General features: G+C 41.7%; 1 protein-coding gene across 2 annotated transcripts in view; it reads left to right on the plus strand.

Moving 5' to 3' along the window:
• LOC143851595 (E3 ubiquitin-protein ligase UPL1-like) overlaps window positions 1-17,225 on the plus strand; it is a 23,518-nt gene continuing 6,293 nt past the window's right edge. The window contains exons 1-9 of one of the 2 annotated variants that reach the window (XM_077361063.1): window positions 1-317; window positions 5,133-5,228; window positions 5,335-5,541; window positions 5,759-13,681; window positions 13,753-14,070; window positions 14,989-15,190; window positions 15,290-15,579; window positions 15,670-15,962; window positions 16,085-17,219. In XM_077361063.1, the coding sequence (XP_077217178.1) occupies window positions 285-317; window positions 5,133-5,228; window positions 5,335-5,541; window positions 5,759-13,681; window positions 13,753-14,070; window positions 14,989-15,190; window positions 15,290-15,579; window positions 15,670-15,962; window positions 16,085-17,219 (10,497 nt within the window). In that variant the 5' untranslated portion in view covers window positions 1-284. The remainder of the gene's footprint in view (window positions 318-5,132; window positions 5,229-5,334; window positions 5,542-5,758; window positions 13,682-13,752; window positions 14,071-14,988; window positions 15,191-15,289; window positions 15,580-15,669; window positions 15,963-16,084; window positions 17,220-17,225) is intronic. The other variant, XM_077361064.1, reaches the window with a different exon arrangement.

Below are 17,225 nucleotides of genomic sequence, written 5' to 3' on the forward strand. Positions count from 1 at the left end.
TCTCTCTCTCTCTCTCTCTCTCTCCGCGATCTGATTGGGAAAACGAAACCCTAAATCTGAAACCTTCTCTCTTTAAGAGGACATAATATTCTCCTTTCTCATCTGTTTTTAGATCCTATTCTCAACGGAAGGGAAAAAGAAAAGAAAGAAAACCCTACTCCACTCAATCTCTATCTCAATCCAACTCTTATTTCTCGTCCCTTCTTTTGATCGGACTTTCGATCGCGATCGATTTATTTCGCTTATTTTTAGTTCTGTGAATGCTTTGTTCAGGATAATTCAAGATGAAGTTGAAGAGGAGGAGGGTTTTGGAAGTGGTATGTGAAAACCTCGCATCTCTGTTCTAGATTTTTTTTTTTTGATGTTTTGATTTCGTTCAAAGTTTTAATTTTTTTGCAAAATTCTTTGTTGGGGTTTATGCCTTTCTCGTCTTTAGGTTGATTCTTCTGTTGTGTATGCGCGTAATTTTTTTTTCCCTATCAGTAGAGTGTTGAATTGAAACTTTGATTGGTTAGGAAGCGAATGCGACTAATTTTTTGGCTGAAAGGTTACCTTTTTTTTGATAAATTATTCCTCTATTTTCTTTTTTCTTTTGCTTGGTGGGGGTTTATTGATGATGATTATGGTATTTAGACCACAATTGTAGATTTTTATTTTATTTTTTTCTTGAGTTTGAGTAAGTTTAAAACTGTAGTAATATGAAACTGAAATTAGGGTTCTTCTCACTAAAAGAAATTGGTGGTGTTCTGCATTGATTCTTAACGTTTTCTTATTGAATGGTAGTGATGAATTGTGTTTCTTGAACATATAGGTGAGAGTTGGTTTCTCTGTAGGTTTCTTTGATTCATTCAGTGACATGCATTATTTAAATTTCTACGGCTCAGTCTTTTGATATTATGCACACCTATTTTAGTGGGAGAACTAGTTTTTGTTGGGCTTTACTGAATTTGGTACAATTTGATTTTTTTTTTCTAGATGCCTAAATTTAGGATCTCTTGGTAAAATTTTGAAAGCTTGAAAGTCTTACAGTTCCTCTGTCATGGCATTTTTATCATCGACAAGCATAGGTGTGTGCGTGCTTTCTGGTAAAATCTCCAGTAACAGGAATTTCTGTATGAGACGTAAAGTTTTTTTATTGGTAGATTATATTTGGTTAGATTTTGCATCACCACTGGATGTGTGTGGGACTTAGCCATAGTTAGAACTTCTGAACCCCAGCAAAAAACAAAACCAGCCAGTTTGATCCAGGTTCGAGAAAATCTTCTTGACGTGTTGAATGTGAACTTTGAGAGAACATTCATAACATTGTCATACACGGTCATTGAGAGGACAATCACAACATTGTCATTCTCAAAATCGGGTATTGATAGGTGCTTTGGATTAGAGACTGGAATCCGATAGTCATTTTCGAGAAAAATCTTAGAGATTGGACATTTTCCATTAGCAATAGAATACTTTAATTTTATGCAACAAGTTGGACAATTGTTTCCATATTCGGTAGTGCAAATTCAAGGTTCGTATGTAACTTTTCTGGAACCTGGTGGCATAAATAAGATTTTTTTGAATGATAAATAAGATACCAATCAAATGTATCCTAAATAACAGTTCTATAACATAAAGTTGACAAATGCTCCATGTGACACCTAAAGGGGTACGGAGAATGATAGTAGGTATAGAAATCAGGACAGGGTATTACCATGTACGAGCGTAAGGGAATGGTATAAAAATGAAGAAAAATGTTAAAAGGGTGTAGGAAGGAAGGGGAAGCTTCAAAGGGTGAGAATATGGGGTAAACTTTATGAATGTAAAAGAATGACATTCGTACCTGGGATGGTGTGCCGGGCCTTGGCTGTCTTGCCGCATGTGGTCTCCAAGAGATGCGAGAGACAGAGAGCTAGAGTGAGAAGAAAAGGGACTGATCTCAGCCACAAGAGAGAAAAAGGGAGAATAGAAGAGAAAAGAGAGAAACAGAGGGAAGGAAAGTGCAAGAGGGAGATTATGGGGGCTTACAACCGTGAGCTTTGGATCAATAGAGAGAAGAGGAGGGAATTAGGGGAAAGAAGAGGAGGGAAAGAGGGGGGGGGGAAAGAAAATGATGATAAAAAAGGGAAAGATGGTAGCGGCTATTCACTCCAGACACGAGGGAAAGAGGAGGAGAAAAGGAAGAAAGTGAAAGAGAGGGAGAAGTGATGTAGGGTAAGAGTCGGAAGCGTGCTAAGTACTGCCTAATCCGAAAGCAGGGAAAGTGTAAGTGGCTACCCGGTGCTGTAAGACATGATATGAAAGAGCGGAAGCACATAGCTGTCAAATCTTTCCTTGGAGAGAAGGTTTGTTGGGGCTTGTCATCAACGGTTCAGATGATCCAATTTATGGCCGAATTGGGGGAATAACTGTTCCCTAACCACAAATTTCCTCATGAGGTTCAATCCCAACTTACCTATAAAAAAAACCCATAAATTTCCTCATGCTTAGATGAAACCCTCTCACAACTCATGTAGTGTATTCAAAACACATTTGTAGAATTAATTAAAACAAAGGTCTAATATAGGAAGCAACATTGACAAATGTTCACCATGCCTGCACCATTCAATACAAATGTCAACCCAACCGCATGATCAAACCGACGGCTAGTTGTAAAGTTGCCCTCATGTTTTTGCACATACAGAAACACACGAGAACTGGTAGGAATCTTCTCTGAGCTTGAGGATATCAATCCAATTCTTGATATTTTCTAGTTTCTGTTCCTCATGCTAAGGTTAGAATTAATTAACTGATTTTTTTTCCTCCCATGAATCAATGAGCATCAATCTGATTTATCACTTGATGATTTCACATTCAATAACTCAAAGAACCAGTGAGAGATAAGATCATGAAGGACAACACTACATACAATGAAATTGCACTTGCTTATGTCTCAAAGCACCGAACAAGAAGCCTTTGACCATTCAAAAAAAAGAAAAAGAAAAAGAAAAGAGAACAAGAAGCTTTGGACTATCTGGATGAAAACAAAGAGATCAACATCCAGCTCAATCCGAGTTCGAAGCTCTGTTAGTTTTAGAAACTCAAGGATGGACGATCAAGCATAACTACTTCACAGAGATAACTCAGAAGAAGTTTTGGTATCCAGAATCACTTGGAATTAGGAAAAACCTCTCAAACTATTTTCCCATTTGCCTAGGGTAGGTTTTGCCTATAGATAAGCTATCAGTAGCCTTCCCTTAGTTGCTGCCCCGGAAGAAGATTTTGGTTTTGGGGAGTGGGGGCCCCATCTTATAGTACTTTCACTAGGCTTGAGGCTTAAAGCGTACTGCAAAAGCTTCCCTTATTTTATTATTTTTTGGATGTTGGGTACTGGGCCACAATCCTTATTCTGTCAGGATTATGCTACCCTTCTCGACGCACCTCCGCGTGTTGAGCACATTTTTCTTTATTTAGCTCTTTTATCTAGGAGAGGGAAGTTGTAAAGGTTTGGAATTGGATTTAGAGGGCATCACTAGTACCCTATTTTGAAGGGAAGTATTTATGCGCGACAGTGTATAATCGAGGTTGGCTATTGAACGGTAACCTTCATATAAGGAGCACAAAGGAGAGTTCATTGGAATTGCTTGGAGTACTGGGCGATCCGTTCTCCTCAACCAAGCAGGAATGGATAATCAAGGTAATACGCATGGTTCATCTTCATGTTCTGGAGGTTGGAACAGGCGATTGTTTATGGAGATTTTTGTTTTAGAAAAAATTCTTAACAGGATGAGGACAATGATTTATGATGAAGAGAGGGCATCCATTAATGACCCAACCCATAAAGAGATGTCGGGAGATCTTCTCAGGAAGAAAAGGAAATTATTTAAGCTAGAGACCTAAGATTGCCCTTGGGCACTCTATAGTCTCTGTGGGACAGACACGGTCGAAGATACCCATTCGCCGTTGCATAAACATCCCTTCTTCAAATTAATTTTGAACGAAGAAAGAGTTGCGAGGAAGCGGAACTGGGAAGCTAACAAGGCGGTGGGCATCTGGTTGGTGGAAGCAAGGGTTGCTAGCAGAAAAAATCCTAGATTCTTGGATCGGGTTCCGGAGGACCTTCTCACAGAAATGCTGGATTTCCAAATCCAGCAAATCCTGGAGGAGTTGGAGAAGTGTTCGTCATAGGTGAGCCGTTTAAAGATGAGTTGTTACTGGAATTTTGTGAAAGAAGGGTGGTTTCCATAGCTTTCGGGACATCGTTAGAATTTTAGGTCATATTTGTGACCTAAATACAAATGGTGGAGGTTTAGAGGCATCTTTTGGGTTTCCGAGGTCATATCATAGGGTATTTTTGTTATGTTTTTGGGACTCCTGGTCCCAACCCTTGTAAAGTTGCTTGAAAGATTGAAATAAACTGTCACTTTTCAAAAAGAAAAAGAAAAAGAATCACTTGGAATTAATCAAGAAATGAACAACAATCTCATGTCAGAAACATGATGGCGGAAACATGCATTTTTTGCACCTAAAAAAAAGACCAACGTTATCCCAGATCTTATGATGTAGAGGTTTGATCTTCGCTAGAATTTGTTCAAATATAGCAGAGAACATCCGAGCTAGGTTCCTCTAGTGAAATCCTTGGTGGTCTCCATCGTATGAATGTCCATGTCGTAAACTTTGGAAGGTAACAAAGTGATGATGGGAAGGAGTTAGCGGAGTTAAGAAAAGTGGCTGCTATCTGCTTTAAGTGTTGTTTACTTTGTGGGAAAGAGTTAGGAGTGAGGGAAGTGGCTGCTATCTGATATAAGTGCTGTTTAATTTGTGGGAAGGAGTTAGGAGTTAGGAAAAGTTGCTGCTATCTGCATTAAGTGTTGTTTAATTACTTATGTATAGCTCAATCACTTTTTTCAGTGTTGTATATCTTGTTTCAGGGAAGTTAAAATTTAAGAGAACTATTATGGACTGTATAGTTTTAGGAGTCCACTTTAGTTTTATTACTCTTTGTGCTGGTTATTTTCTTCAACTTTTGTCTGTTCATTACTTATTTTTGCTTGATGTTGTTGTGTTTGACAGACCTTCATGTCTTTATGTTTGAAGAAATATTAATTAGTACTTCAGTCATCTCCAGTGGGGCAAAGTAATGACTATTTACATATTTATTTTTGTTTCAGCCTCCAAGAATAAGGTCCTTTATCAACAGTGTGACTGCTGTTTCTCTTGAGAATATAGATGAACCCCTAAAAGGTTTCGTGTGGGAGTTCGATAAGGTGATTTTTCTTTAAAATTTTCTTCCAGTTCTCTGCACTGTATTGATTTTAGGCTGCCATTGCCATGCAAATTGTTTGATGCTTATTTGATCTCAACTATGTGCAGGGAAACTTTCATCACTGGGTCGATCTTTTTAATCATTTTGATTCATTCTTTGAGAAGCACATTAAACCAAGGAAGGATTTGCAGGTTGAGGATAATTTCTTGGAAGCAGATCCTCCCTTTCCAAGGGAAGCTGTTCTTCAAATTCTTCGTGTTATAAGGATCATCTTGGAGAATTGTACAAACAAGCACTTCTATAGTTCTTATGAAGTATGTCTCATCTCATTTGAAGAGATACCCTATCTTATCCATCAGAGCCAACTTTCTAGTTGATTTTTTTTGTCACTGCTGAAATGCATTACATTGATTGCCGATTACCTGTGGTGATGAATTGCTTACTTAAATATCTTTTTATTGGTACTTGATCATTATCTTGCACATTAGGGCTTGGTTGTCCATTCTTATTATTTTACTTGTGTCAATGCAGCAGTATCTTTCATCGCTTCTTGCTTCCACCGATGCTGATGTAGTTGAGGCTACCCTACAGACATTGGCGGCATTTTTGAAGAAAACAATTGGGAAGTGCTCTATACGTGATGATTCTCTGAATTCCAAGCTATTTGCATTTTCGCAAGGTTGGGGGGGCAAGGAAGAAGGCCTTGGACTGATTGCTTGCTCTGTACAGAATGGCTGCGATTCAGTCGCATATGAATTAGGCTGCACCCTCCATTTTGAGTTCTATGCAGTTAATGATCCATCAAAGGAACCCACTGATGCCGAACATTTGAACTGGGGTTTACAGGTCATTCATTTGCCTACCATTAGTTCTTGTCATGAAAGTGATCTTGAACTTTTGAATAAGTTAGTGACAGAGTACAAAGTGCCTCCTAGTTTGAGATTTTCACTTCTGACAAGATTGCGATTTGCGAGAGCTTTTGGTTCCTTAGCTTCCCGGCAGCAGTACATTTGTATTCGCTTATATGCCTTTGTAGTTCTTGTTCAAGCAAGTAATGATGCCGATGACTTGACGGCATTCTTTAACAATGAACCTGAGTTTGTCACTGAACTGGTGTCCTTATTAAGCTATGAAGACGCAGTTCCTGAAAAAATTCGCATTCTGGGCATTCTCTCATTGGTTGCTCTTTGCCAAGATCGAGCCCGCCCGCCAGCAGTATTAACTGCCGTGACATCTGGTGGGCATCGTGGAATCTTACCCAGTCTCATGCAGAAGGCCATAGAATCTATTACCAGTGATTCCTCAAAATGGTCTGTTGTCTTTGCGGAGGCCCTCTTATCGCTTGTCACTGTTTTGGTCTCGTCATCTTCAGGTTGTTCAGCTCTGCGAGAAGCCGGATTTATACCTACTCTTTTGCCCCTTCTTAAAGATACAGACTCCCAGCACTTGCACTTGGTCAGTACCGCAGTTCATGTTTTGGAGGCTTTCATGGACTACAGTAACCCGGCCGCTGCACTGTTCAGAGACTTGGGGGGTTTAGATGATACCATTTCTCGCCTCAAGGTAGAGGTGTCTTATGTAGAGAAGGGTCCAAAGAAGCATGGAGAGGACTCTCACTCTAGTAGGAAAGGCAAACAAGTTGTCGGCACTTCGGGTGACCTAGATATGCAGCCTCTCTATTCTGAAACATTGGTTTCTTATCACCGGAGGTTACTTATGAAATCGTTGTTACGTGCCATATCACTTGGAACGTATGCCCCAGGCACTACAGCCCGCATTTATGGTTCAGAAGAGAGCTTGTTGCCGCATTGCTTGTGCATTATTTTCAGAAGAGCCAAAGACTTTGGTGGTGGGGTGTTTTCACTTGCGGCGACTGTCATGAGTGATCTTATTCACAAAGATCCCACTTGTTTTCCTGTCTTAGATGCTGCTGACTTGCCTAGTGCGTTTCTAGATGCTGTCATGGGTGGTGTTCTTTGCTCTGCAGAAGCTATAACATGCATACCACAATGCTTGGATGCCTTGTGCCTAAATAACACTGGCCTTCAGGCTGTGAAGGATCGTAATGCTCTGAGGTGCTTTGTGAAAATATTTACTTCCAGAACATATTTGCGTGCTCTAACAGGGGATACTCCAGGAGCCTTGTCTTCTGGATTAGATGAACTAATGCGCCATGCATCCTCATTACGTGGTCCTGGAGTAGATATGCTTATTGAGATCTTGAATACCATTTCGAAGATTGGATATGGGGTAGAAGCCCCTTCCTCTTCCACTGACTTGCCAGGCTCTTCCACTCCCATTCCCATGGAAACTGACTTAGAGGAGAAGAATTTTGTTTCGTATGATGACGGGGAATCATCCAAGATGGATAGTTCTGAGCAGATAACTGAGGTGCCTTCTGATGGTTCATCATTGAATGCCGAGTCATTTCTTCCGGAATGTATTAACAATGCTGCACGTCTTCTCGAAACTGTTCTTCAGAATGCTGATACATGTCGCATATTTATTGAGAAAAAGGGCATTGAAGCAGTTCTGCAGTTATTTACTTTACCATTAATGCCTTTATCTGTCTCAGTTGGTCCGAGTGTATCGGTTGCTTTTAAAAACTTCTCACCTCAGCATTCGGCCGCACTAACTCGGGCCGTGTGCGCATTTTTAAGAGAACATCTGAAGTTGATGAATGAATTATTATCTTCAGCTGATGGGACTCAGATTGCTGCATTCGAAGTTGGAAAGCAAAGTAAAGTCTTGAGATGCCTTTCTAGTCTTGAAGGTCTTCTTTCACTTGCCATTTTGTTGTTGAAGGGGACCACCACTATGGTTTCTGAATTAGGCGCTTCAGATGTTGATGTGTTGAAGGATATAGGGAAGGCTTACAAGGAAATAATTTGGCAAATTTCTTTATGTTGTGATTCAAAGGTTGAAGAGAAACATGATGTTGATCAAGAGACTGGAACAGCTGATGCTGCGATACCAAATGTGGCCGGAAGAGAGAGTGACGATGATGGAAACCCTGTTCCAGTTGTCAGGTATATGAATCCTCTCTCGATGAGAAATGGGTCCGCATCTCACTGGAGTGGAGAACATGACCTCCTGTCAATGGTACGTTCTGGTGAAGGTGTGCACCGGCATGGCCGACATGGGTTAGCACGGACACGCGGTGGAAGGACTGGTCGACATCTTGAGGCTTCACAGATTGATTCAGAAGGTTCTATCAGTGCATCAGAGACATCACTGGTTCAGGATGTTAAAACGAAAAGCCCTGATGTTCTTGTCTCAGAAATTTTGAATAAAATTGCTTTTTCTTTGCGTTCTTTTCATTCGACTCTTGTGAAAGGATTCACGGCTCCAAATCGCCGTAGAGCTGATTCTGGTTCATTAACTTCTGCTTCTCAAAGCCTTGCAACTGCTCTTGCTAAAAATTTTCATGAGGCACTTAGTTATTCGGGACATTCTACTTCTACAGCCCTTGAAATGTCACTGTCATTGAAGTGCAGGTATCTTGGGAAGGTTGTGGATGATATGGTGTCACTTATCTTTGATAGCAGACGGCGTGCATGTAATACTGCATTGGTGAATAATTTTTATGTACATGGAACATTCAAGGAGCTTCTGACTACATTTGAAGCCACAAGCCAGTTGTTGTGGACACTACCTTACTCTATTCCAACAACCCCTGGATCTGATCAAGGAAAGCCTGTTGAAGGAAACAAATTGTCTCATAGCTTGTGGTTATTGGACACATTACAAAGCTATTGCCGCATTCTGGAGTATTTTGTTAATTCTGCTTTACTTCTGTCTCCAACATCTGCGTCTCTGGTTCAGCTGCTTGTGCAGCCTGTGGCAGCTGGATTGTCGATTGGGCTGTTCCCGGTCCCACGGGATCCAGAGGTTTTTGTTCGAATGTTGCAGTCTCAGGTTCTGGATGTGATACTTCCTGTATGGAACCATCCTATGTTCCCTAGTTGCAGTCCCATTTTCATCACTTCCATGGTTTCTATTGTTACTCACATATATTCTGGCATTGGAGATGTAAAGCGGGGTCGCAATGGTATCACAGGAAGCACTATACAACGATTCATGGGTCCCCCACCTGATGAATCTACTATTGCTACTATAGTTGAGATGGGTTTTACTAGGGCCAGAGCAGAGGCGGCTCTGAGACGTGTGGAAACAAATAGCGTTGAGATGGCCATGGAATGGCTGTTTAGCCATGCTGAAGATCCTGTGCAAGAGGATGACGAGCTTGCCCGAGCACTTGCTTTATCGTTGGGAAATTCATCAGAAACATCGAAAGAGGATAATGGCAATAAGACAAGAGATGTGCCGATGGAAGAAAAAATAGTAGAGGCTCCTCCAATTGATGATATTCTTGCCGCCTGTATGAAGTTGCTTCTAAGTGGTGATTCCGTGGCCTTTCCGTTGACAGATTTGCTTGTGACTCTTGGCAATCGGAATAAAGGGGAGGATCGTCCGAGGGTGGCCTCCTATCTTATTCAGCAACTAAAGCTTTGTCCATCAGATTTCTCTAAGAATACAGGTGCACTATGTACGATCACACATATTTTGGCCTTGCTCCTTAGTGAAGACAGCAGTACACGGGAAATTGCTGCAGAGAATGGTATTGTCTCTGTTGCACTAGGTATCTTGATAAACTTCAAGGTGCGAAATGAGTCAACGCAAGAGGCTTCCGTCCCTAAATCTATAAGTGCTTTATTGCTTATACTGGATAATATGTTGCAGTCCAAACCCGAAGCTTCTTCCGAAAACAATGAAGGAAATCTTTCGGAGTCTTTAGCTGACTCATCTGGGGAGGATGCTCCTTTGTCGGTTACTGCATCTGTTACAGAGAGTACATATGCTTCAGATGGACATGAGAAAGAATCTGGCAATGTGTTTGAGAAAATCTTGGGGAAGTCTACAGGGTACCTAACTCTTGAGGAGAGTCACAAAGTACTTGCAATTGCTTGTGAGTTTATAAAGCAGCATGTTCCGGCAATGGTCATGCAGGCTGTTTTACAATTATGTGCACGGTTAACAAAAACACATGCTATTGCTATGCAATTCCTTGAGAATGGAGGTCTGAAGGCACTTTTTAGTCTTCCAAAAAGTTGTTTTTTTCCTGGGTATGACAGTGTAGCATCTGCTATTATTAGGCATCTTCTTGAAGATCCTCAAACCCTTCAGACTGCTATGGAGTTAGAGATACGACAAACCCTTACTGGGATTCTAAGCCGCCATGCAGGTCGTCTCTCCCCTCGAACATTTTTGACATCAATGGCACCTGTTATATCTAGAGATCCAGCAATTTTTATGAGAGCTGCCTCTGCCGTTTGCCAGTTGGAGTCTACAGGAGGGAGGATGAATATTGTCTTATCAAAGGAGAAAGAGAAGGAGAAGGAAAAATCAAGAGCTTCTGGTGTAGAAATTGGAATTCCGTCTAATGAGTGCATTCGTATGCCTGAAAATAAGGTACATGATGTACCAGGTAAATGTTCTAAAGGCCACAAAAAGATTCCTGCTAGTCTTAGCCAAGTAATAGACCAGCTATTGGAAATTGTTGTGCACTATTCATCACCAAAAAGACCTGAAGAGTGTACAAGTTCTTTGGCCCCTATGGAAGTTGATGAACCTGCAACTAAGGAAAAGGGCAAGTCAAAGGTTGATGAGACAAGGAAGCTGGAGTGTGATGGCCTGTCTGAAAGATCGACAGAACTAGCAAAGGTGACTTTTGTTCTCAAGTTGATGAGTGATATTCTTCTCATGTATGTGCATGCAGTTGGGGTTGTTCTCAGGAGGGATTCAGAGACTTCTCAGCAGCGAGGATCCAGTCAAGTAGATGGACCCGGACATGGCGGGATATTGCACCATATTTTGCATCAGCTACTTCCATTATCTTCGGATAAAACTGCCGAAGGTGCGGATGAATGGCAAGATAAGTTATCTGAGAAAGCTTCATGGTTTTTGGTAGTTCTATGTGGTCGTTCTGGTGAAGGGCGTAGAAGAGTGATTAATGAAATTGTGAGAGCCTTTTCTTCATTTCCAAACTTTGAGAGCAATTCTTCTACATGTGCTCTATTGCCCGATAAAAAGGTTATAGCTTTTGCTGACTTGGTGAATTCCATTTTATCCAAAAATTCGTCTTCCAGCAACTTACCTGGTCCTGGATGCTCACCTGACATAGCAAAGACCATGCTAGATGGAGGTATGGTTCAGTCTCTAACTAGTGTTCTTCAAGTGATTGATCTGGATCATCCCGATGCTCCTAAAGTCGTGAATCTTATACTTAAGGCTCTGGAGAGCTTAACAAGGGCTGCTAATGCTAATGAGGCGTTCAAGTTGGATGGGTTCAATAAGAAAAAATCTACTGGTACGAATGGAAGAATAGAAGAGCAGGTAAATGCATTCTCGAGGAGTGAAGTTGTGGAGCCTGAGCAAAATGCAAACACTCAACATCAATCCACAGTTACAGTGCAAAATGGGCAACAGCTTCAAGGAACTTCGCAGAATCAAAGGGAACAGGATGCAAATCCAAATCAATCTATGGAGCAAGAAGTGGAAGAAACTGTGACTACTCATCCTCCTATGGAGCATGGTGTGGAGTTTATGCGTGAAGAGATAGAGGAAGGCGGTGTTTTGCGCAGTACTAATGGTGTTGGTATGACTTTTCGGGTTGAGCATATGGGTGATGAAGATGATGAGGACATGGTGGATGGTGACGATGATGATGATGATGAGGACGATGATGATGATGAGGACGAGGATATAGCCGAAGAAGGTGCTGCTTTAATGTCTCTTGCTGATACCGATGTCGAGGACCACGATGATAATGGCATGGGTGATGACTACAATGATGACATGATCGACGAAGAAGATGATGATTTCCATGAGAACCGTGTTATAGAAGTAAGGTGGAGGGAGGGCCAAGACGGTTTAGATCATTTACAGGTTTTGGGGCGACCTGGCGCCTCGAGTGGTCTCTTTGATGTTGGATCAGAGCCCTTCCAAGGGGTAAATGTGGATGACATTTTTGGTCTCCGCAGGCCTTTAGGTGTTGAGCGTCGTCGCCAAACTGGTAACAGGGCCTTCGTTGAGCGATCTGGTCCGGAAGGCAGTGCTTTTCAGCATCCTCTCCTCTTGAGACCATCCCAGTCAGGGGATCCAAGTATTTCGATGTGGTCCTCTGCTGGAAACTCATCCAGAGATTTGGAAGCTTTATCGGTTGGAAGTTTTGATGTAGCCCATTTCTACATGTTTGATGCTCCTGTTCTTCCACCTGAGCATGCGGCAGCTACTCTTTTTGGCGACCGCTTTGTTGGCTCTGCACTCCCACCATTGATTGACTTTTCTCTTGGGATGGATCCTATGCATTTAGCAGGAAGGAGAGGGCCCGGTGATGGTCGATGGACTGATGATGGTCAGCCACAAGCAGGTAATCAAGCTGCCTCTATTGCACAAGCAGTAGAGGAACACTTTGTATCCCAGCTGCGCAGTGTGGGTCCTGCCAATACTCCTCCAGCTCAGAGGCAGCCTGAGAGATTAGGGCGGGAGGAGATGCAACAATCAGATGTGCCTCCATCAAATGTTGATGGTCAACCACTGGTAGCCGATGGTAATGTTGGTAGCCATCAGAGTGAAGCTCAGCAGGAAGAATTAGGGATCACTTCTGCACATTGTCAAGAGAATGCCGCTGTTGAAAGTGTCTCTCCTCTTCCCGATTTGTCCCATGAACAAACCAATGTAGGGTCTATTGTCAAAGAAGCAGAAGGGCTATCAACACTGGAACCTATGTCAAGCCATCCTGATGGTTCGAGCAGTACCCCAAATGAGGAGGGACTTGGAACTACCAGTGGACCCCAGTTTGTAATATCATCAGCTGATTTGCAGAATATTGATCGTCAAGATGTTTCTGATATGCTTGATAACCCTCATGAATCTGGGCTTCATAGTGTGCGTAGTGATGGACCTTCAGGAACAGATAGCCAGACTAGTACTCATGCACTTATTGATATGAATAGTGCAGACACTGTTAGGAATCAAACTGGGCCCACTGTACCAGTTTCTAGTAATGGAACAGATGAGCCATCTGCTAGAAATAGCCCAGCAGTAGTTGCTCCAGATGCTAATCGGCCGGACCAAATCAACATTAATAATGAGGGTTCTAGCACAAACACTATTGACCCGACTTTCTTAGAGGCGTTGCCTGAAGATCTAAGGGCAGAAGTTCTTGCTTCCCAGCAGGCACAATCTATTCCAGCTGCGACATATGCACCACCTCCTGCGGACGAGATTGACCCGGAATTTTTAGCTGCTCTTCCTCCAGATATCCAAGCAGAGGTTTTAGCACAGCAGCGAGCACAAAGAGTTATACAGTCTCAGCAAACTGAAGGGCAGCCAGTTGACATGGATAATGCATCAATTATAGCTACTTTTCCAGCTGATTTGCGTGAAGAGGTATTTATATTTTGAACTATATTTTCCCCCTTCTAGCTCGAATCATCATAATCTCAATCATTTGCTTCCAGGTACTTTTGACCTCCTCAGAAGCAGTTTTGTCTGCATTACCTTCACCTTTACTTACTGAGGCCCAAATGCTAAGGGACAGAGCAAGGAGCCATTATCAGGCTCGCAGCCTTCTAGGGGGAAGCCACAGGCTTGGTGGTAGGAGGAATAATTTGGGGTTTGACAGACAGACAGTGATGGATAGAGGTGTTGGAGTTACAATCGGTCGAAGGGCCATTTCTTCTATTGCCAACAGCTTGAAGGTTAAAGAAATTGAAGGGACACCTCTTTTAGATGCAAATGCTTTGAAAGCATTGATCCGGCTCTTAAGATTAGCCCAGGTAAATTTCTTTTCCATCACAAGAATTGTTTTGATTACTACTGAATGTTTCTTGCTGTGTCCTGCTTGGACAAGGTTTAGTCAATACTGACATAAGAATGTAGTATTATGTAATTTGTACTAATTTCTCTATGTTATATCAGTTTTGAGAATATGATATCATTTTCAGAGGTGTTTTTTTAATACTGATTGTGCGCTGTATCCTGATTAATTCGTTAATCAAGTTCACCTTTGGTATTTAGCCTCATTCAAAAGAACTGGCAAGGCTTGATGTCCTGTTTCATTTGTCCAGTTACCAATTTCTGGATAAGTTGCCAATTTTGTTTTATTCCAGTTTTGACACTGAACTAGTATACATATTGAGAATTCCCCTTTTCTGTAAAGAGAGTTTAATAATGTCTGGATGTTTTCACTTTATTTCTATGTGTTTTTTGGTTTATTAATCCAAACGTTAAATCAAATGCATTTAACATTAAAATTAAATGCATAAATGCATTTGGAGAAAACGGGAGAAATAGGATATGGATGCCAAAAATATGATAAATGCATGAGACACTTTGAAAATTGGGAAGGATCTTGGTATGATTGATGTAGTCTGGTCAAATCGGACTAAATAGGATCCCAAGTGTCCAGTGTGATGCCTTTTCAAAAAAAAAAGTGTCCAGTTTGATTCAGTTCTTCTAGGAGTTTCTAATTCTAGGCCATTCATAGTGTGTTATGAATTATGACGAACTAATCTCATTTGGGATCCAAATATGTGTGTAGGATATTAAAGGGCATCATCGAGTATGCCTGTGTTTGCATATAGCTGCTTTCTTAGTCTACTTATGAATGACATCATTGTTTTCATCTCTGCTTTAGAATGTTTAGTTTAGACTGTGGCCCCTTTGTATTTATCTTTTATGCTTTTTGTGGGTAGCCCCTAGGAAAAGGTCTTCTTCAGAGACTTCTGCTAAACTTATGCGCACATAGTGTTACACGGGCAGTTCTGGTTCGCCTTTTGCTAGATACGATTAAACCAGAAGCGGAGGGTTATGTTAGTGGATCAGCAACCGTTACTTCTCAGAGGCTTTATGGTTGTCAATGGAACATTGTTTACGGTCGATCACAGCAGTTAGATGGTACTACTTTGTCTATTACCTTGTCTCATTTCTTTTGCATCCCTTACTTCATTGATGAAATTCGGCTTTAACTTGAAGTGTCTTTGTTCTATTGCTTAGGTCTTCCTCCCATTGTGTCCCGTCGTATTCTTGAGATTTTGACTTATCTGGCAACAAATCATTTAGCTGTTGCAAATATTCTTTTCTACTTTGATCATCCTACTGTCCTTGGATCCCCAAGTCTGCCACATTCTGAAGACAAGAAAGAGAAAGGAAAAGAGAAAATTGCAGAGGGAATGGCTTTTCCTAGCGTGCTGGAAACATCTCAAAAGGGGGATATACCTCTCATATTATTCCTAAAGCTCCTGAATCGACCGCTATTTTTGCGCAGTAGTGCTCATCTTGAACAGGTATTGATTAGCTTCTAGAGGAATATCATATTTTGTTCCTGCTTTATAAAACATCTTATATGAACTTCTGACTGTAATTTCGTTGTGCAGGTCATGGGTCTGCTCCAAGTAGTAGTTAACAATGCCGCGTCAAAGATTGAATGTCAACCTCACTCTGGACAATCTGTAGCCGATTCTCAAACTCTACCTGACAATGGAGCTTCCTCCGATACTCAAACAGATCTTCCTACATCTGAACAGAATGCTGGGCAGGAGTTAAATAAAAGTGCGAGCTCTGAGGTATCTCCTCCTGGTGGAAAGAAATCTATCAACCCATATGACATTCTCTTGCAGCTCCCTGAGTCTGATTTATGCAATCTTTGCAGCCTTCATGCTCACGAAGGGTAACTTTCATGAACTGATCCTTATTCCTTGATGAACTTTGGATGTGAATGCTAACCACCATTGTAGCGTTCTGTGTAGTCAAACTTATTAGTGGTCTTATTACTTTTCTTTATCTTTTTAGACTTTCAGATAAAGTCTATTCGCTTGCTGCTGAGGTGCTGAAGAAATTGGCCTTTGTTGCTGCTCCCCATCGGAAATTTTTTACTTCCAAGCTAGCAGGTTTAGCACATGGCTTGAGTGGTTCTGCCATGGGTGAGCTTGTAACTCTGAGGAATACGCAAATGCTGGGGTTGAGCGCAGGCTCTATGGCTGGGGCTGCAATCTTGCGCGTGCTACAGGCACTCTGTACACTAACTTCGGGTATTGTTGATGCAAACAAGGGTCAAGAGAATGATGGGGAGCAGGAGGAACAGACCATCATGTGGAACTTAAATGTTGTACTTGAACCATTGTGGCAAGAATTGAGTGAATGTATAAGTACAACAGAGACAAAGCTGGGACACAGCTCGTCCTTCTCTTCTCCCTTATCAAATTCAAATGCCGGTGACCATATAGGAGGTGCCTCTTCTCTGTCTCCACCTCTTCCTCCTGGCACCCAGAGGCTTTTGCCTTTTATAGAGGCTTTCTTTGTTTTGTGCGAAAAGCTACAAGCAAATCATTCCATCAGCCAACAAGATCTTATCAATGCAACTGCCAGGGAAGTCAAAGAGTCCGCAGGGAGTTCATTAGTTTCAACTGTGAAGAGTAGTGGAGTTGGAAATAGGCGCATTGACGGTGCTATGACATTTGCTAGGTTTGCAGACAAGCACCGGCGCCTTCTGAATGCTTTCATAAGACAGAATCCAGGCTTGCTGGAGAAGTCACTTTCTATGTTGCTTAAGGCACCTAGGCTGATTGATTTTGATAACAAGAGAGCATATTTTCGCTCGAGAATTAGGCAACAACACGAGCAGCACCCTTCTGTTCCTCTGCGCATAAGTGTTCGTCGAGCTTATGTCTTGGAGGATTCCTACAATCAGTTGCGGATGCGTCCCACTCAGGATCTCAAGGGACGTTTGACTGTTCAGTTTCAAGGGGAGGAAGGGATTGATGCTGGTGGACTGACAAGGGAATGGTACCAGCTGCTGTCAAGGGTCATATTCGACAAAGGAGCTTTGCTTTTCACTACTGTAGGAAACAATTCAACATTTCAGCCTAACCCCAATTCTGTTTACCAAACTGAGCATCTTTCGTACTTTAAATTTGTTGGTCGCGTGGTAATT

Source organism: Tasmannia lanceolata, unplaced genomic scaffold, assembly GCF_043159265.1.
Source record: "Tasmannia lanceolata isolate RefF3 unplaced genomic scaffold, GAP_Taslan_0.1 ptg000018l, whole genome shotgun sequence".
NCBI lineage: Eukaryota > Viridiplantae > Streptophyta > Magnoliopsida > Canellales > Winteraceae > Tasmannia > Tasmannia lanceolata.